Genomic DNA, 19452 nt, shown 5'->3' with positions numbered 1-19452 from the left:
TTAATGTCATTTTGTCCTGAAGAATAAGTAGGTAAGGACGACGTCAGAAAAAAAAAGTATAAGAGAAAGTTTATAAGAAAAAAGCAGGAAATAAAGGCATGGGGCTGAAAAAGGTTCAGAGACAGCAATCATTACGTGATCTCTCTCCTGTCATCCATTTCCAGACAAACAAAGGCTAGGGACACCATTCCTATCCATCCTAGCTAAAAGCCATTGATGGACCTAGCTGCCATGAATCTACCTAGCTCTTTTTTTTTTTTTAACTTTGTTAAAGTCCTAGTCTAAACAACATCCTCCAGCAAGGATTTCCACAGATTGATGGTACGTTGAATAAAGAAAAACTTCCTTATGTTTGTTTTAAACCTGCTCCTATTAATTTCATTTGGTGACCCTCTAGTTCTTACATTGTGGGAATAAGTAAATAACTTTTCCTTATTCACTTTTTCCACATCAGTCATGATTTTATAGGCATCAGGAAATATGAGTCCTTAAATGGAGTAATACTGCAGACATGGGGGTAGATAAAGGTGGCTGCCTTTACAAGCAGGTTGTAGGGTAACACAAGAAGGCACTAACCTGAGATTCAGACTATTTGAGTTCAATTCTCAATGCTACAGACCTCCTATGTCATTATAGGTACATAATCATTTAATGATTTTGTACCTTTGTAAAATATAGAAAATACTCCTCTCTTTCATCAGGTAAATGAAGAAAATTCTCTTAGTATATGTGAGGTGCTCAGATACTAGGGATGTAATATTGAAATTAACTGTGTTAAGAACTTTTTGTAATTACTCCTGAAAAAATAAGCACAAGCACGTTAAAGACGGGAGATTTAGAGGTCACTGATGGTTCTTAAAACAGAAAATAAACTTTCTCTGTTTCCAACAGTTAGATAGAGATTTGGTGGTTTGATAGCATGAATCACCTAAACTGAAGCGTAACATCAATGACTGTAGCAAAGAGCTAAGAGCAACAATATTGAAAACTATTTTTCACATGGGTGAAGGCAATTTTTCTGAAGAAGAAAATTCAGGCTTTGAAGGAACAGCAGCAGATCCTGCCATATAAACTGCTGGCTTACCAGGTACTGGGAGGCCTGTCTGTGAAAACTAGTATAAATTATGCCTAGTCACCCACTGCACTCAGCAGCAACAGTGAGGAAAAGGCCCAAGCAATCAGTTACTGATTTCTGATGCAAAATGAGTTATCTTTGGCATTTGTCACCATTTATGTCATGCTGAATATATCCGAATGTAACAAACTTTCCATGGACTGAACCTTCTTGCCTCTGAAATCATTACTTATTAGGAGGCTTTTGACAAAGCCATTCACAGTCTGATATTAGGAATGGCAACATACAAAAACCTGTAGGGCAGGCATGTCCAAAGTCCGGCCCGCGGGCCAATTGCGGCCCGTGTTCCGATTTAATACGGCCCCCGCTTCCTCCCCCTCTCCTGGCTCCCCGGCGCTCTTTTGAACTGGCGCGCCTAGCGCGCCGCTGCCACCACCGCCCATGGCCTCCGCGGTCCTAGAGCCTGCCCTGTAGGGCACATCCGCAGCCCCGTTCCCCCGCTCGGCTGCGGGTTCGCCCTGCCCCCGGGCCACCGTGAGGCCGGCGTGCCCTGCGCTCTCTGCCCGCCTCCGACCCTGCGGGCCCTCCGCATTGGGACTGAGAGTGCGGGGACGGCCCTCGTGCATGTTCACTTCTTCAAATCTGGCCCTCTTTGAAAAAAGTTTGGACACCCTTGCTGTAGGGGAACACTTCAATCTCCCTGGACACACAATTGCATATCTAAAGGTAGCCATCCTGCAGCAAAAAAACTTCAGGACCAGACTTCAAAGAGAAACTGCTGAGCTACAGTTCATCTTCAAGTTTGACACAATCAACTCTGGATTAAACAAAGACTGTGAATGGCTTGCTAACTACAAAAGCAGCTTCTACTGTCTTGGAATTCACACCTCCAGATCAGCTACTAGAAGTGTGTCTCATCCTCCTTGATTGGATCAACCTTGTCATCTCCAGCCTGATTCTGGCCTGCATATTTATACCTGCCTCTGGATATTTCCATTACATGCATCTGACGAAGTGGGTCTTTGCCTATGAAAGCTTATGCTCCTACACTGCAGTTAGTCTATAAGGGTATGTCTACACTACCCTCCTAGTTCGAACTAGGAGGGTAATGTAGGCATACCTCACTTGCAAATGAAGCCCGGGATTTGAATTTCCCGGGCTTCATTTGCATAAGCGGGGAGCCGTCATTTTTAAAACCCCGCTGGTTCGAACCCCATGCAGCGCGGCTACACGGGGCTCGAACTAGGTAGTTCGAACTAGGCTTCCTATTCCGAACTACCGGTACCGGTGGAACGAGATGTACCGGTAGTTCGGAATAGGAAGCCTAGTTCGAACTACCTAGTTCAAGCCCCGTGCAGCCGCGATGCACGGGGTTCGAACCAGCGGGGTTTTAAAAATGGCGGCTCCCCGCTTATGCAAATGAAGCCCGGGAAATTCAAATCCCGGGCTTCATTTGCAAGTGCGGTATGCCTACATTACCCCGCTAGCTTGAACTAGCGGGGTAGTGTAGACATACCCCAAGTTGCCACAGGACTCCTTGCCGCTTAAGTATTTGTAGTAACACTACTCGGTGATGCAAGTACTTTGGTGGTTGCATACTAGCTAATCACCTGAATTTATAGATGGAAAATAGATTTTAAGCACTCTAATTTGTAATGGCTTTTGTTTGCAAATTAGTTCAATCATTATAAAATTAGTTCAATCAATTGGTCAACTGTTTCCTGACTGCTCTGAAAGAGAATACAGTGTTTGCTATTGACAGATATAGCTTTTATGGATAGGAGACTGTGGTTTTAAACTCTGCCTCACTTTCTCAAGTCTCCTGAGAGGTGTGGAGGGCATCCATTTTCTGAATACATGATTTATTTTAGTAAATGCTAACACCAGTCTGTCATTGCCAGTTACACAAAGACCATGAAACCCTGCTCCCGGCCACCGGACTGGCTCTGCTGCCAGTTCCTGCTGGACTCCAGACACTGGCCTCCCTGCCTTTCCCCTCCCCCACTCCTGCCCAGCTCTGCTCTGGATGCAGGTTGCATCCGCTAGCCCCCCACCCACTGAACTTGTTCCATTCATGGCCCTGGACAGGCTCCGGCCACCAGAATGGCTTTCCTCGCCGCCCTGGCCAGATACCAGCCACTGGACCCTTCTGCTCCCTGCCCTGACTGGGCCACCAGACTGACTCTGCTTCTGGCCAGACCAGGAATATTGCCAGACCAGGGAGTCCCAGACCAGCAAGGTTCAACAAGTATTTGTGTTTGCTCTACTAGTGACAAAAATCTGAGAACCAATTCTTTTTTATCCACTCTGATACCCAACATTTTGGTGTATAAAGATGATATGGGCTTTTTGGTATTGTTCGGACTTTGCTGATTGCTTTTTCTGGTTCATCTCCAGATAGGGAAAGGCTTTAAATAGTACCATTTTTGGTGTATTCAAAACATGAAGTGATTTGAATTACCAGAACTTTGGCAAACTGTTCTGTAGGCTAACAATCTAGAATGCATACCCCAACCTTTGTTAAAGCCAAGAGGTAATTCAATGCCATGTCATACAGGAAACTGGTGTCTAAATTACAATGTAGTGGAAAACTTCTGACATTCTTAAATCTCACCCTCACATTAGAAAGTTCCTACATTCATTTTCAAGTCATATTAATTTTCTCAAGCAAAGGATCATTCAGAAAAATATTGCCCTTTTGCAATAGCATTTTTCTTAGACTTTAAGTAATTATGGAACCCTCAAAATGCAAAAAATTAAAAACTCATACGAAAACACCATGAGCAATATTTACAGAAGGGGTGGAGTTTGTCTCTGATTTGATTTCAGGCTTTACTATACAGTGAAACTTCAACATGAATATTTTTAAGCACATAAAAACACAATCAAGAACCATAATGAATAGGACTAATATTCTGCTTTAAACTTTCTAGTAAGTTTACAAGACTATGATAAAGCTCACATTCAGCTGACTAAAAGCAACATGAGGAATACAGAAATAACTTTACAAATTTGCCTCCCTTACCTATAAATGTTAACATTCTTCCTAGACAATGCTCTTCTACACATCTAAGCACACTGAAAGAAAATGGGGGATGACTGACCACTACAGCAATTACAGAGCTTAGTCCTCTTAAAGGATGTACAGAGATTGTCAAAGTGTGATAAGGAGGATGGTGCACACAAACAATTGTGCAGACCCTGGAAAGGGATAGCTACTAGGGTAAGGAGGGCAGAGACATTTGAATTTCTGTAAATAGATTCAAGGAACATGACTGACCTATTTCTGAAGCTATAGCTCTAGGCCTGAAAATTAAGAGAGTTTAATCCACCAGGCCCCATTAATTTGCTAGCCTGATACCAGGTGCAGAAATCTTGTTTCCCTTCCAGGTCTCAGGCTGCCTCATTATAATCTATGCAATGTTCCTCCATAATTATTTGCTTTGCTTTTTACCTTCCCTTTCCCCCATTCAGTTTGAACAAAAATTTCTTCTCAAAAATTGCTTGTTACATTTGCCTCTGTTACATGCAGAAGAACAATTGATGAAAATTGTATCTGGAGGGGAACACACGAGAGGGCTTTGAAAAGTCCTGGTTCACTACTGCTGTCTGCAGTAGAATGAAATGCTGTTTCTTCACTCACTAATTGTAAATGGCAAGTGCAGAATGTTCAATTTGTTGTCTTAGACCTAATAAAATTCCGCATATACGAACGATGAAAAATTGTACATGAGTTATGGGTGTTCTCTACCAAATTCATGGCCATGAAAAACACATCACAGACCATGAAATCTGGTCTTTTGTATACTTTTATTTATTTAGTACCTAGATTTTTATGGGAGAGACCAACATTTCAGAAATTTGGGATCCTGACCCAAAAGTGGATTGGGGGGAGTTCAAACATTACAGGCAGTCCCCGACTTACGCGGATCCGACTTATGTCGGATCCGCACTTACGAACGGAGCTTTCTCACCCCGGAAGTCGGGGCGAGAAAGCCCCGTTCGTAAGCTGCTCCGGTGCCCCTGGTCTGCTGGAGACCGTCTCCAGCAGACCAGGGGCACCGGGCGGGTTCCCGCGCTTCTGAGGCTTTGCCAGAGCAAAGCCTCGGAAGCGCGGGAACCGCTGCTGCTGCCACTTGGGTGCCGGTGCCTGTGGTCTGCTGGGGACCGTCCCCAGCAGACCACAGGCACCGGGACCCAAGCGGCAGCAGCGGGCAGGTTCCCGCGCTTCTGAGGCTTTGCCAGAGCAAAGCCTCAGAAGCGCGGGAACCCCCGCTGCTGCCGCATGAGACCCTGTGCCTGTGGTCTGCTGGGGATGGTCCCCAGCAGACCACAGGCACCCGGACTGAAGCCGCAGCCGCGGGGGGGTCCCGCGCCTCTGAGGCTTTGCCAGAGCCAAAGCGGCAGCAGCGGCGGTTCCCCGCGCCTCTGAGGCTTTGCTCTGGCAAAGCCTCAGAGGCGCGGGACCCCCCCTTGGCTGCGGCTTCAGTCCGGGTGCCTGTGGTATGCTGGGGACGGTCCCCAGCAGACCACAGGCACCCTGACTGAAGCCGCAGCCGCGGGGGGTCCCGCGCCTCAGAGGCTTTGCCAGAGCAAAGCCTCAGAGGCGCGGCACCCCGCTGCCGCTGTGGCTCTGCTCCCCGTGTCCCTGGTCTGCTGGGGGGGGGGGGGCGGAGCTAGTGTGCTCCCCCCCCCCCCAGCAGACCAGGCTTTTGTTTTGGACTCTGGGGCAGAGCAGCTGGGGTGCTGCCGATTGGTCCTGCAGCGCCCGTGGGCACTACTGGACCAACCCGGCAGCACCCCAGCTGCTCTGCCCCAGGTCCTGATTCAGCCGCTGCTGGTCAGTTTCAGCAGCGGCTGAATCAGGACGTCTGGGGCAGAGCAGATGGGGTGCTGCTGGGTTGGTCCAGTAGCACCCCAGCTGCTCTGCCCCAGGCGTCCCCAAGTCAGCTTCTGCTGAAACTGACCAGCGCTGACTACAGGAAGCCCCAGGCAGAGTTGCTCTGCCCCGGGCTTCCTGGAATCAGCTGCTGATCAGTTTCAGCAGCAGCTGACTTGGGGACGCCTGGGGTTCTTAAGTTGATTCTGTATGTAAGTCAGAACTGGCGGTCAGTTTCAGCAGTGTCTGAATCTGGACGCCAGTTCCGACTTACATACAGATTCAACTTAAGAACAAACCTACAGTCCCTATCTTGTACGTAACGCGGGGACTGCCTGTATTGTAGGGGAGATATGTATTGTTGCGAGGGAAGGGGGGGGTCACGGTATTGCCACTTTTGGCACTACTTTCAGAGATGGATGGCGGCAGCTGTTTATTGGATGCCCAGCTCTAAAGGCAGCAGTGCCCTCAGCAGCAGTGTAGAAATAAGGGTAGCAATACTGCAACCCCCCCTACAACAATATTGCGACCCTCTCCCTCTGCCATCCCATGTTTGGACCCAGATCCTACAGTTACAACCCCAGAAAACTTCAGATTTAAATAGCTGAAATAATGAAATTTGTAATTTAAAAAATCCTATGGCCATGAAATTGACCAAAATGGACTCCTAGTTATGGAGCTACCATGTCTCAAGAAAGATCTTGCATTGTCATGAAAAACAACAACAACATGAAAGAAGTAAACAAATAAAAAGTATAAATCTATTATAGTGGATTAGTTGATAAAATGATCTTAATCTCTCTCTTTTACAAGGTTAAACAAAAGGCAGCCGCCTCTAGACTCCAAAGAGAATATATTTTTAACAAGAAATCCGGGGAAAAAAGATAGCTCATATTTTGATTTTTCAGTAAAACACTGAAAAAGTTCTGAAGACTAGAAATTAAACCCTGTTACCATAAGCAAAGCACTATACTGTTTTATCATCTTTCATTCCCTTTTAACCATTTGCATTTGGTGAAAGTAAATTCTAAGATGTTCAAAATGTATAACATAATTTTGCTAAAAACATAAAGCTCTTGATTTTCAGGAAGAGAGTCTCACAACAGTTGCTACAAAAAGTGTTTAAAGAGAAAAACGTCTGCTAAAACAAGACAATAAACAAGTAAAAATATAGCCATGAAAATATAAATGTCAATAGGAAACTACTACTTACAGATTTTTAACATCTACAGCCCCACGGAAGGCCTTCCTTGGAATGGCTTGAATTTGATTTTCACTGAGGTCACTACAAAAAGAAAGATGAAATGGAACTTAACAGTTGTTGTACATATTTTATCTGTATGAAACAACTTTTGTAAGGGAATACCATGTAAGAAAAGGATTTCAAAATTAATCCTGACTGCTATAATTCAGTCTACACTCTTTATGAAAGATATTTTATTACAGCAACTGACTTGTAATTAACAAAGAAGAAATCAGATTTATCATACTTCTTGAGCAGCATAGCAATAAAAATACCCATATATATATATATATATATATTCCATATAATATGCAACAAAATTATATATTTGTAAACAGATGTGGCCAAATTGATTTTGTTTAATTCTGAATCCACTTAAACACAGAGTTCAAAAGTTTGACTGAAAATTATTGTGTTACATTCCACCAAAAGAAATGAGATGAGGGATGACAGAGAGGAAAACAACCTGGTAAATAAGGAGATACCTCATTGGATCAGACCTGCGCTCCATGTAGACCTGTGTTCTATATGAGATAGTGGCCAGCACCAGATGATTCAGAAAAAAGTGCAGACAATTGGGAGATGCCCCTGCATTAGATCTGATCCTTATCTGTAATAACTGGAGATTGGCTTAAACCCTGAAGAATGATATTTAAGATTCCTTGAAAAATTGTGTTAGCATTTACTGTATCCATTTAAATAGCCAATCCCTTTTAGAATCTTGCAAAATCCTATGCTTCAACAACTTCCTGTTAAAATGAATTATACAAAACCAGAGTAAAATGAAATAAAGAGCTGAGAGAGAGAGACAGAGAATGAGACTGGATAAATAGATGGACAGAGAGGAGGAAAAAAAATACGAGTGACACAAATAGTTAATTATATGTAAATAGCCTAGCTTTTGAAAGTTATTTTTTTCCTTCTTATAACCTGTAGCACAAGCTCAGGCTTCCCATGACAGAAAACAGAGATGAGGAATTCAAACTAGATTTGAGAACCCTCAAAACAGCACAAGGAATTCACAAAACCTCACACTCTGTAACATTTGTCCATTTCCAGATTTTAAACTACTACAAGGTTTATATTCATATAATTTGTTTTGAAAAACAATATATACATGTTACATATACAGATGGAGACTCTGGACAATATATATGCTACAACCATTTTTGGTTAGTTTTCTACATAGTGTTTATATTCTGAATAAATAAAGCCAGTCTCCACCACCCATTGGTCAACTTCTCCCACAAGCATCTTTGTGCTTCCTACTACACCATCCCTCACATATGGAATATCCTTTTTGAGCTAACCTACAGATTCACCTCCCGATGCTGTACCAAATCCCTCTTCCAGATGCATTTCTGCTGTGATATCTACAGTAAATTGCTTAATAAAAACAGCTAAATGGTTGGCCGGGACTTGCAGTAATTATTTCATTTATGTGTTATGTATCATTTATAATTAATAAAACAAAACAAAAACCATCTAGCTGTAAGACTAATTGCCCTGAGTAAATACATCTTACTGTTCTTTTCTTTTTCATCTCTCCTTTTTTTTTTTAACTGTTACACTTACTTCTACATCGTTTTTTAAAATTTATACATTGGAAAATGGGGCCAATAAATCAGCAATGAGAAAGATGGGTGGGATTAATGGGTTTCTACTAGTCCTCTTGTATGGGTTTAAAATTACACACTAGTTGCCATTTAAAAGCTAACATGTACTTATATTTACTACACAGCGGTACAAGAAGTAACTGTTTAGACCAGTATCAGTATAACTACATTGGTCAGGGACATGAAAAACCTACATCCCTGAGTGGTCTAGTTACATTGACATAACTACTGCCTCTGAAGGAGGTGAAATATGCTGATGGAAGAAGCTCTCCTGTTGGTATAGTAGTATGTTTACTAAAGAGCTAGAGCAGCGGAACTGACAAGCCCTTACTTATGGCAGAATAAGTAATTAATTGTGTAACTTTGGTTGACTTTTTAATGTAGACTATTCCACCTCTCCTGGGTCACTGCGATGATTGCTTACTATAAGGTAGGTTGCAATCAGTGATGGTTGGGTTACACTATAGATTACAAGAGAATCAGGGGGCTCTGTGTCCTTGGCCAATATTTTCCATTCCTGTACAGCATGCAGTCTAACAGGTCATTGCTCGCTCTTGCCTGTTACATAGGGGAGGCAGCATTTGTTATGCTATATGTACTTTACACATAGTGGCTGTGTCTAGACTGGCAATTTTTTCCGCAAAATCATATGATTTTGCGGAAAAACTTGCCAGCTGTCTACACCGGCCGCTTGAATTTCCGGAAAAGCACCGACGATCTCCTGTAAAATCATCAGTGCTTTTCCGGAAATACTATGCTGCTCCCGTTCGGGCAAAAGTCTTTTTCAGAAAGATTTTTGCGCGAAAAGGCCAGTGTGGACAGCATAGTACTGTTTTCCAAAAAAAAGCCCCGATTGCGAAAATGGCGATCAGGGCTTTTTTGCGGAAAACCGCGTCTAGATTGGCCACCGATGCTTTTCCGCAAAAAGTGCTTTTGCGGAAAAGCATCCTGCCAATCTAGATGTGCTTTTCCGTTAAAAGCATTTTCAGAAAATCATTCCAGTCTAGATGTAGCCAGTTAGTGTAGCTCGCTGGGATCCACTGGAATGAAAGGGGCTTGTGATGAGATGTACAAACCTCACTTTGGAAAGGAAGGAGTAAAAGAGTTACTTAAAAAGGTGATCAGAGTGGTTCACCGGCAGATAGAGATGAACTGACCTCCATGCTGAGCTCAAAAGAGTATCAGAGATGTTCTTGTTGTCATAGGCCTGGACACACCCACAAAGCAGGGACCTGTGACTCTCTGAAGATTAGATTTTATCTTTGTGTTTTTGTTCTTTGCTTTACCTTGTGGGAAGAGAGCAGACAGATAGGAATTGATCCAAAGAGACTGCCACATAATCCTGTGGGTGAAGGATATGGCTGCCTACCTAAGGGCTCTGCACTGGAACCCAGTGAGAAGGTGGGCCCAAGTTTCCCTATCAACACATAAACAAGGAGACTGCTATAAGCCGCTGATGCTCAGAATCTAGTGGGCGGGGGAAACACTGAAGATAAAAGGTCTGGCATGAGAGATCCTGCACAAGGAGGCCTTCTGCTTAATCCTGAGGACTCCCCCAATTGTTGGGCTCTTTATACATACCAACAAGACAGACTTGAACATGTGACTTGGCTGGAGGACAGAATTACTGGAAGGACAGACCAGCACTGGGCAGAGTATTAGTAGTAGTAAAGAGAGGTACCCTGGTGGAAGACAGACTGCCACTCTGCACCTGAAAAGCAGGTGTCACCATTGGTGAGCAAACCCCTTCATAGGGTTCCATAAAAATACAATAATATTAACTAGTAAAACACAGATAGCCATTTGGTTTCATAAGTGCAAGCCTGAACTTGGGAGAAGGGGCAATATTTGTCTCTGTTATCAATCTGGGCATTTTACAATAAAGGGGCACTCCCATGGAAATAAAATATTCTGCAGAAATATTATAGCTCCATAACTTACACAAAAGACAGAGTGTCTATGTAACAGTATTATCAAGTCAAAGATGAATGAGTGAATGAAACAAGTAGAGAAATTAAATGAAATAATTTTATACAATTAGTTTCATTCCAACACAGGAAATTGCAGTACATTGTTTGCCAGAGGGTGCAATGAAACAATATTCAAACCCTTTAAATTCAGCTGATGTATAGCAAATTCTGTTTACCCCAGGAGCCTCTTACAACTAATTTTTTTTTCATAATTCTGTTTAGCAATTTGTACAGAGTGGGTATAATCCAAATTAATAAGGCACCTAATGAATTCTATAGGCAGGCTTTGACCCTTTTATAAGAGGTACTCAAGAAAGTGCAACTTTGTGGGTTTAATCTACCACAAACACTGGCTTGCACATGGCCTCCAGGAGTACCGCATTTCATAGAATCATAGGACTGGAAGGGATCTCAAGAGGTCATTTAGTACAGCCCCCCACCCTCAAGGCAGGACCAAGCTCCGTCTACACCATCCCTGACAGATGTCTATCTAACCTGTTATTAAATATCTCCAGTGAGGGAGACTCCACCACCTCCCTTGGCAATTTATTCCAATATTTGACCACCCTGACAGTTAGGAATTTTTTCATGTCCAATCTAAACCTCCCCTGCTGCACTTTAAGCCCATTACTCCTTGTCCTGTCCTCAGAAACCAAGAGGAACAAATTTTCTCCTTCCTCCTTGTGACACCCTTTTAGATATTTGAAAACCGCTATCATGTCCCCCCTTAATCTTCTTTTTTCCAAACTAAACAAGCCCAGTTCATGAAGCCTGGCTTCATAGGTCATGTTCTCTAGACCTTTAATCATTCTTGTCGCTCTTCTCTGTACCCTTTCCAATTTCTCCACATCTTTCTTGAAATGTGGCGCCCAGAACTGGACACAGTACTCCAGCTGAGGCCTAACTAGTGCAGAGTAGAGCGGCAGAATGACTTCACGAGTTTTGCTTACAACACACCTGTTGATACAACCTTGAATCATATTTGTTTTTTTTTGCAACAGCATCACACTGTTGACTCATATTCAACTTGTGGTCCATTATGACCCCTAGATCCCTTTCCGCCATGCTCCTTCCTAGACAGTCGCTTCCCATCTTGTATGTATGGAACTGATTGTTCCTTCCTATGTGGAGCACTTTGCATTTCTCTTTATTAAACTTCATCCTGTTTACCTCTGACCATTTCTCTAACTTGCTAAGGTCATTTTGAATTATGTCCCTATCCTCCAAAGAAGTTGCAACCCCACCCAGTTTGGTATCATCTGCAAACTTAATAAGCATACTCTCTATCCCAATATCTACATCATTGATGAAGATATTGAACAGTATGGGTCCCAAAACAGACCCTTGCGGAACTCCACTTGTTATCCCTTTCCAGCAGGATTTAGCACCGTTAACAACAACTCTCTGACTACGGTTATCCAGCCAATTATGCACCCACCTTATCGTGGCCCTATCTAAGTTATATTTGCCTAGTTTATCAATAAGAATATCATGCGAGACCGTATCAAATGCCTTACTAAAGTCTAGGTATATGACATCCACCGCTACTCCCTTATCCACAAGGCTCGTTATCCTATCAAAGAAAGCTATCAGATTAGTTTGGCATGACTTGTTCTTCACAAACCCATGCTGGCTATTCCCTATCACTTTATTACCTTCCAAGTGTTTGCATAGGATTTCCTTAATTACCTGCTCCATTATCTTCCCTGGGACAGACGTTAAACTGACCGGTCTTTAGTTTCCTGGGTTGTTCTTATTCCCCTTTTTATAGATGGGCACAATATTTGCCCTTTTCCAGTCTTCTGGAATCACCCCGGTCTTCCATGATTTTTCAAAGATCATAGCTAAAGGCTCAGATACCTCCTCTAACAGCTCCTTGAGTATCCTGGGATGCACTTCATCAGGACCTGGTGAGTTGCAGACATCTAACTTTCCTAAGTGATTTTTAACTTGTTCTTTGTGTATCCTATCTTCTAAACTTACCCTCTCTCTGCTTGTATTCACGACGTTAGGCAACACTTCCAGACTTCTCGGTGAAGACCGAAACAAAGAAGTCATTGAGCATCTCCGCCATTTCCAAGTTTCCTGATACTCCTTCTTCCTCCTCACTAAGCAGTGGGCCTACCCTGTCCTTGGTCTTCCTCTTGCTTTTAATGTATTTATAAAAGGTCTTCTTGTTTCTCTTTATGCCTGTAGCTAGTTTGATCTCATTTTGTGCCTTTGCCTTTCTAATCTTGCCCCTGCATTCCCGTGTTGCTTGCCTATATTCATCCTTTGTTATTTGTCCTAGTTTCCATTTTTTATAGGACTCCTTTTTTATTTTGAGATCATGCAAGATCTCCTTGTTAAGCCAAGCTGGTCTTTTGCCGTATTTTCTATCTTTCCTACACAGCGGAATTGTTTGCTTTTGGGCCCTTAACAACATCCCTTTGAAATACTTCCAACTCTCCTCAATTGTTTTTCCCTTCAGTCTTGTTTCCCATGGGACCTTACCTACAAGTTCTCTGAGCTTATCAAAATCTGCCTTCCTGAAATCCATAACCTCAATTGTGCTGGTCTCCCTTCTACCTTTCCTTAAGATCATGAACTCTGTTATTTCATGATCACTGTCCCCCATACTGTCTTCCACTTTCAAGTTCTCAACTAGTTCCTCCCTGTTTGTTAAAATCAAATCCAGAACAGCTTCTCCTCTGGTAGCTTTTTCAACCTTCTGAAACAAAGTTGTCTCCAACGCAGTCCAGAAACTTATTGGATAGCCTGTGCCCCGCTGTGTTAGTTTCCCAACATATGTCTGGATAGTTGAAGTCCCCCACCACCACCAAATCTTGGGCTTTGGATAGTTTTGTTAATTGTTTAAAAAAGGCCTCATCCACCTCTTCCACCTGGCTAGGTGGCCTGTAGTAGACTCCTAGCATGACATCACCCTCATTTTTTACCCCTTTTAGCTTAACCCAGAGACTCTCTACACAGCTATCTCCTACGTTCATCTCCACTTCAGTCCAAGTGTGTACATTTTTAATATACAAAGCAACCCCTCCTCCCTTTTTTCCCTGTCTGTCCTTCCTGAGCAAGCCGTACCCTTCCATACCAACATTCCAATCATGTGTCCCACCCCACCAGGTTTCTGTAATACCAATGATATCATAGTTGTATTTATTTGTTAGCAATTCCAGTTCTTCCTGCTTATTACCCATACTTCTCGCATTTGTATATAGGCATCTAAGATACTGATTTGATCTTGCCTCCCTGTTGTGCCCTGACCCTCCTTTCTCCTTGCCATTATAGGCCGTAGTCCCCCCCATTTCCAACCCATCTCCCAGTCCCGCACATTCAGCACTTTGATTTGATGGAATCCTTCTAAGGGTTCATCTAGATTACATCCCTCTGTCATCAGAGGGATGTAAATTAGACATACCAACATTGCAGATGAAGCGGGGATTTAAATCTCCCGTGCATCATTTGAATAAAAATGGCTGCCATGTTTTGCTGAGTCAACAGTGTGTCAGCACAAAGACGGGGATCGGGAGACAAAGAAAGCCTTTGTCGGCTGATCCCTTATGCATCATAAAAGAATGTTTACAGGATCAGCCAACAAAGGCTTTATTTGTTGCCCGATCCCCGTCTTGACAGCCGCTTTGTGCTGACACACTGCTGATTCGGCAAAATGTGGCAGCCATTTTTATTCAAATGAAGCACGGGAGATTTAAATCCCTGCTTAATTTGCAATGTCGGTATGTCTAATTTACAACCCTCTGGTGACAGAGGGATGTAGTCTAGACATACACTATGATAGTAGCAAGTGTTTCATCTATATTTTAAGGATCAGTGTAACAAGATGTAATCTTAGCACTTCTATAGTGGAGAAGAGGGGAGCTCTTGGCTTCCTCAAATCTGAGAGGGCATCTCTGCACTGGAGAGTTATTTCTAAATAACTCCCCTTATTTTGAAACAAGGAGAGTGTCCACACTACCAAGCCTGTAATTTCAAAATAATAGGCTTGTTATTTCAGAATAACTTCTGCTTGTGAAAAGGAATAAACTTATTTCAAAATAGTTATTTCGGGAGTTATTATTTTGAAATCGCTTATTTCAAAATAATCTGGCTGTGTAGATATAGCCAGACTGACAATGGCTGACTAGAAACTTCGAAGTGAACTCTTGAGACACATGAGCAGGTTCATTTATAATGGTTTGTTTCAAGTTCAAATATAGTTCAGCTGTGTGAGGGAAATATGGGCAAAAACTTCGCTGGTATGTGCTACTTTAATTGTATCACCCCCAAATTCAAACACATATACACACAACAGACACACACACCCCCAACTATAAATTCACTCACACTAGAAAGCTCTGAATTTTTGTTTTGTTTACTTAGGACTCCAAAAATTCTGCCCTGCTGTATAGGCCCTTTGAGAATCTGACCTCTGTTTTTTGCACTTTCGAAGAAGGTTATACTGAAGCTGGTTTCAAAATCAGGTCCTAAATTTGCTGAATTGCAATAAAATTATCCTTGAATGAATATGAAACAACAAAATATAGTCTACCAAATATTCAAGCTAAGACATCTAGACAGACACACAAAATGGTATTTTTTTTTGTTTTTATGCTGATATTTCAAAGCATGAGGTGCAGTACCAATAAGATCTCATTACAAACAAAGAAATCTAGTATTAATTTTTGTTGAAAACAGTGTTGGGCTGCTGGTTCTTTATAAGAATTTTGGATTTGAAGGTTGGTATGGGGAGAAGCAGTATCTTGTTAACATTTGCATTTTAGACGAGTGTAATATACTCATCTGTTTTCATATAAAAAAACTGGAGGTTTGTACATTTTATTGTTTTCCTAATAGCTCTAAAGATAAAGTCACTATACATCCTAATATAAATGAATCTGAGCTACTGCATCAGCTCTTCGCAAATGAAGCCAATACTGCATTGCGACTATTTTATTACCCACCATATACAGTTTCCAGTTGAGTATCCCATTAACCTTACAAAGCAATGCTATTATTTTAATTATATAAATTGAAATAGCAATGTATAATATCTATATCATGCACAGCTAAGATTAGATCCATTTTTGTGAGTTTGAAAACTATCGTTCAATTTGATGCAATAGATCTTTTGTAGATGGCAAACCTACTTGTACATTTAATTAGTGGTAATTTTATTTTCCTCCATGGCTTACAGTCTGACCAGTGATATCATAAATCTGTACTGCCATTTTCTACTTTGTAAAGTACTGAGTAATGGAAAATGAGTAATGTGTCCTGATTTTAAAGGAAAAGGAAGAACTACTGAGTCAGATAGGAAGCACCAAAACCAAGACATTTATTCTGTCTTACAAACCAGCCCAAAAAAGTTCCTATTCTGTGTCCTTGGGTTCTTTCACAATTATTAAAAAACAGGGATATATACATTATACCTAGATCCTATTCATCTGTTGAAAAGCAACAAATTAAGCCTGTATATTCTTAAGGAAAAATAATAAATTGAGCCATAGATATATTGAGACTATATGGGGCGAAGAATGAAATAATATTTCTGATTTTCATAAAGTTTAGATAATGAACACACAAGTCACAAAAGCCATGGTGGAATGGAAGCACAAATGACTTTTGCTAGTTCAGTCTAGAATGTTCAAGTGCCTAGTGGTGAATGGTGGAATAATCCAAATAATAGTTGCAGTGTTTGTAGGAAGAATTTATGAAGGAAGCAGGACAGGAGATTGGTGTTTATCAATATACCACTCTGAAGTAGTTACCATATTTGCCCTTATATAGGTGTTGTTATCCATCTTCCATTAGCTGCCTACTTTTCTTTGCCACATTTTCTAGAGGAGGTGCTCCTAAATCAACCAGTCTTAAACCCTTATTATTCTCTACTGCCTTCCACATTGTGAAGTCCTGTCTATTGGTGTTAACTAGATGCAAAGCTCTTCCAAACTGGAATTACAGCATGTGACTCCTTTTTGCATTGGTATAAGGAACTAGTATAAGGCAATGGAGATGCTGTGTTCTGATATCAACTAACCCCAAAATAGCCTTATCTGAAATATATCAAATTCTTCCACAGAAAATAAACAATATATGAAAAGATTTAGTGTAGTTTTTTACAGCTGTGTGAACTAAACTACTACAGATGAATAATTAAACAAGTATCCAACACACAATCTCTTCTCAAATCTAATTGTCATCTACAATCCTTTCTATACTCTAGTTTTGTGCAAAAACATATTCTACATGCTTAATATAGGTGCTTGGTTTACACACATGGGCTACGTCTAGACTGGCATGATTTTCCGGAAATACTTTTAACAGAAAAGTTTTTCCGTTAAAAGTATTTCCACAAAAGCACGTCTAGATTGGTCCCAGAGTTATCATTATAACGATGCGCTTTTGCACAAAAGCGCGTCTATGTTGGCGGGACGCTTTTGCGCAAAAGCAGAAGCCCGGAACCATTTTAAGGAGGGCAAAAGGGCAGCAGGGGCAGGGACTGGAGCTCCTTTGAGACATGTGCTTAAAGGGATCTCCCTGGACAGCTGTTTCTCTCCTGCTGCGTGCTATAGGAACTCTTGCAGGGACTGTCAACCGTAGCAGTTTTGGTGGTTGCCCTCTGCCTTTTTGGTCACCCCTGCCTTTTGCCACTTAGTGCCTTTGCTTGGTTGTTTTTTTTTTTATCTCCCTTATTTTTTTTGCCATGGAGCCGGGGTGGCCATGCGCCTGCTCTGGCCCCTGCCAGCCATTTTGGAGTGCCCGCAGCTGGTGCTCCAGGCTGCTTCCCTTCTGTTCCAGGGAATGGAGGCGCAGATTGCTTTGGAATCCCTCACCAGGGAGGCGGTGGCATCCCTGTGGCATCCCCACCCCTGCATGGAGAGGCCACTGTGGAGACTGGACACCAGTACGGACTGGTGGGACTGGCTGGTCCTGTGGCAATGGGACAACCAGCAATGGCTCCGGAACTTTCACATGCGAAAGCGGATGTTCCTGGAGCTGTGTGCCTGCTCGCCCCTGAGCTCCAGGGAAGCACCACCCAGCTGCGGGCACCCATCCCCGTCAACAAGAGGGTCACCATCGCACTATGGAAACTGGCCACCTCGGACAGCTACTGATCAGTGGCACACCAGTTCGGGGTGGCCAGATCCACCATCGGTGTCGTCGTGATGCAGGTAAGTCCCGGGGGAGTGAGGATGGTGTTGCACTCCATGCCCAGGGGCAGCCAAGACTCCAGGCCGGGTCACCCAGGGGTTTGGGCCATCCCTCCCTTGCACAGGCCTGCTGGTGGGGGAAGGGGCCATGGGGCCCTGGTGTATATATGTGTGTGTGTGTGTGTGTGTGTGTGTGTGTGTGTGTGAGAGAGAGAGAGAGTGCACATCACGGGGGAGGGAGGTCTAAGGGAGCACACACTCACCCTGCCTTATGTGATGTGTTCCCCTGTGTTTCTCTGCACCCTCCTGCAGGTCGTCCACGCCATCAACGACGTCCTGCTCCCAAGAATCATTCGCCTGTGCGATGTGGACGCTACTGTGGCCAGCTTCGCTGCCCTCGGGTTCCCCAACTGCGGGGGAGCCCTGGATGCAACCCACATCTCTGTCTGGGCCCCGGAGCATCGAGCGGCCCATTTTATGATCAGGAAGGGGTACTGCTCACTTGTCCTCCAGGCCCTCATGGACCACTATGGCCACTTTAGACGTTTATGAAGGCTGGTCCAGCAGGGCACATGACTTCTGCATCCTCCGGAACTCCAACCTGTTCATAGCCCTCCGGAACTCCAACTGGAGGCAGGCACCTACTTCCCCCGGCGGGAGTTGACTGTCGGGGATGTGCCTATGCCCATATGTGTCATCAGGAACGCGGCCTACCCCCTGCTGCCCTGGCTAATGCGGCCCTATATGGCGTGGCCAGACCAGAACCGGGCCCGGTTCAACGACCACCTCAACGGGGCCCGCAATCACGTGGAGTGCGCCTTCGGCCGCTTGAAAGCCCGCTTCCGGTGTTTGCTCAATGAGCGGAATGCCACAGAGATAGTGGCTGCGTGCTCCACAATCTTGTGGAGCGGAGTGGGCAGCCGAGGGCCAGGGCTATGAACAGCCCCACACAGCTGCCATCCGCCAGGTGCACCAGGATGAGGTGCGTATCCGAGAGGCCCTAATGGACATGTTTACCCAGGCCCCATAGTAGGGTTGCCTCGGTCTCCCTTTGAAACTCCCTCTGATCCCTTCTCCTTTCCCCTCCCCTCCCCTCCTCTTACCTCCCAATAAACACCGAACACAAGTTTTGTTTTGAACAGAAAAAACTTGTATTTTTTTATTTACAAGGGGGAGAGGCGGAGGAGATCTTGAACCGGGAGGGGGAGGAGATCCTAAACCGGGAAGGGGAGGAGCTACTCCTCGGAGGGGTGGCCCCTGCGAGTGCTCCTACGGGGGCGGACCTGCACATGGGGGGCAAGCCGCATCGGGGCAGGCTGCACAGAGCAGTGGGCAGGAGGGGCCATTGCAGGAGCAGGAGGAGCCATTGCAGGAGCAGGAGGAGCCATTGCAGGAGCAGGAGGGGCCATTGCAGGAGGGAGTAGGGGCAGTGCTAGGGGAGGGATGGCAGGGGCATGGGGCAAGGCCATGCCATAATGAATGGCATGGCTAATGTGGGCGGTCAGGGTGGTGATTGAATCCGCC

General features: G+C 43.8%; 1 protein-coding gene across 4 annotated transcripts in view; it reads right to left on the bottom strand.

Annotated features, from left to right (window-relative positions):
* SLIT2 (slit guidance ligand 2) overlaps nt 1-19452 on the bottom strand; it is a 396011-nt gene that overhangs the window by 168656 nt on the left and 207903 nt on the right. For all 4 annotated transcript variants that reach the window (XM_075930668.2, XM_075930669.2, XM_075930670.2 and 1 more), the window contains exon 5: nt 7168-7239. In XM_075930668.2, the coding sequence (XP_075786783.1) occupies nt 7168-7239 (72 nt within the window). The remainder of the gene's footprint in view (nt 1-7167; nt 7240-19452) is intronic.

This window comes from Pelodiscus sinensis, chromosome 4 (genome assembly GCF_052426305.1).
Source record: "Pelodiscus sinensis isolate ZL-2025 chromosome 4, ASM5242630v1, whole genome shotgun sequence".
Lineage (NCBI taxonomy): Eukaryota > Metazoa > Chordata > Testudines > Trionychidae > Pelodiscus > Pelodiscus sinensis.
This window is presented reverse-complemented; position numbering and strand designations above follow the sequence as displayed.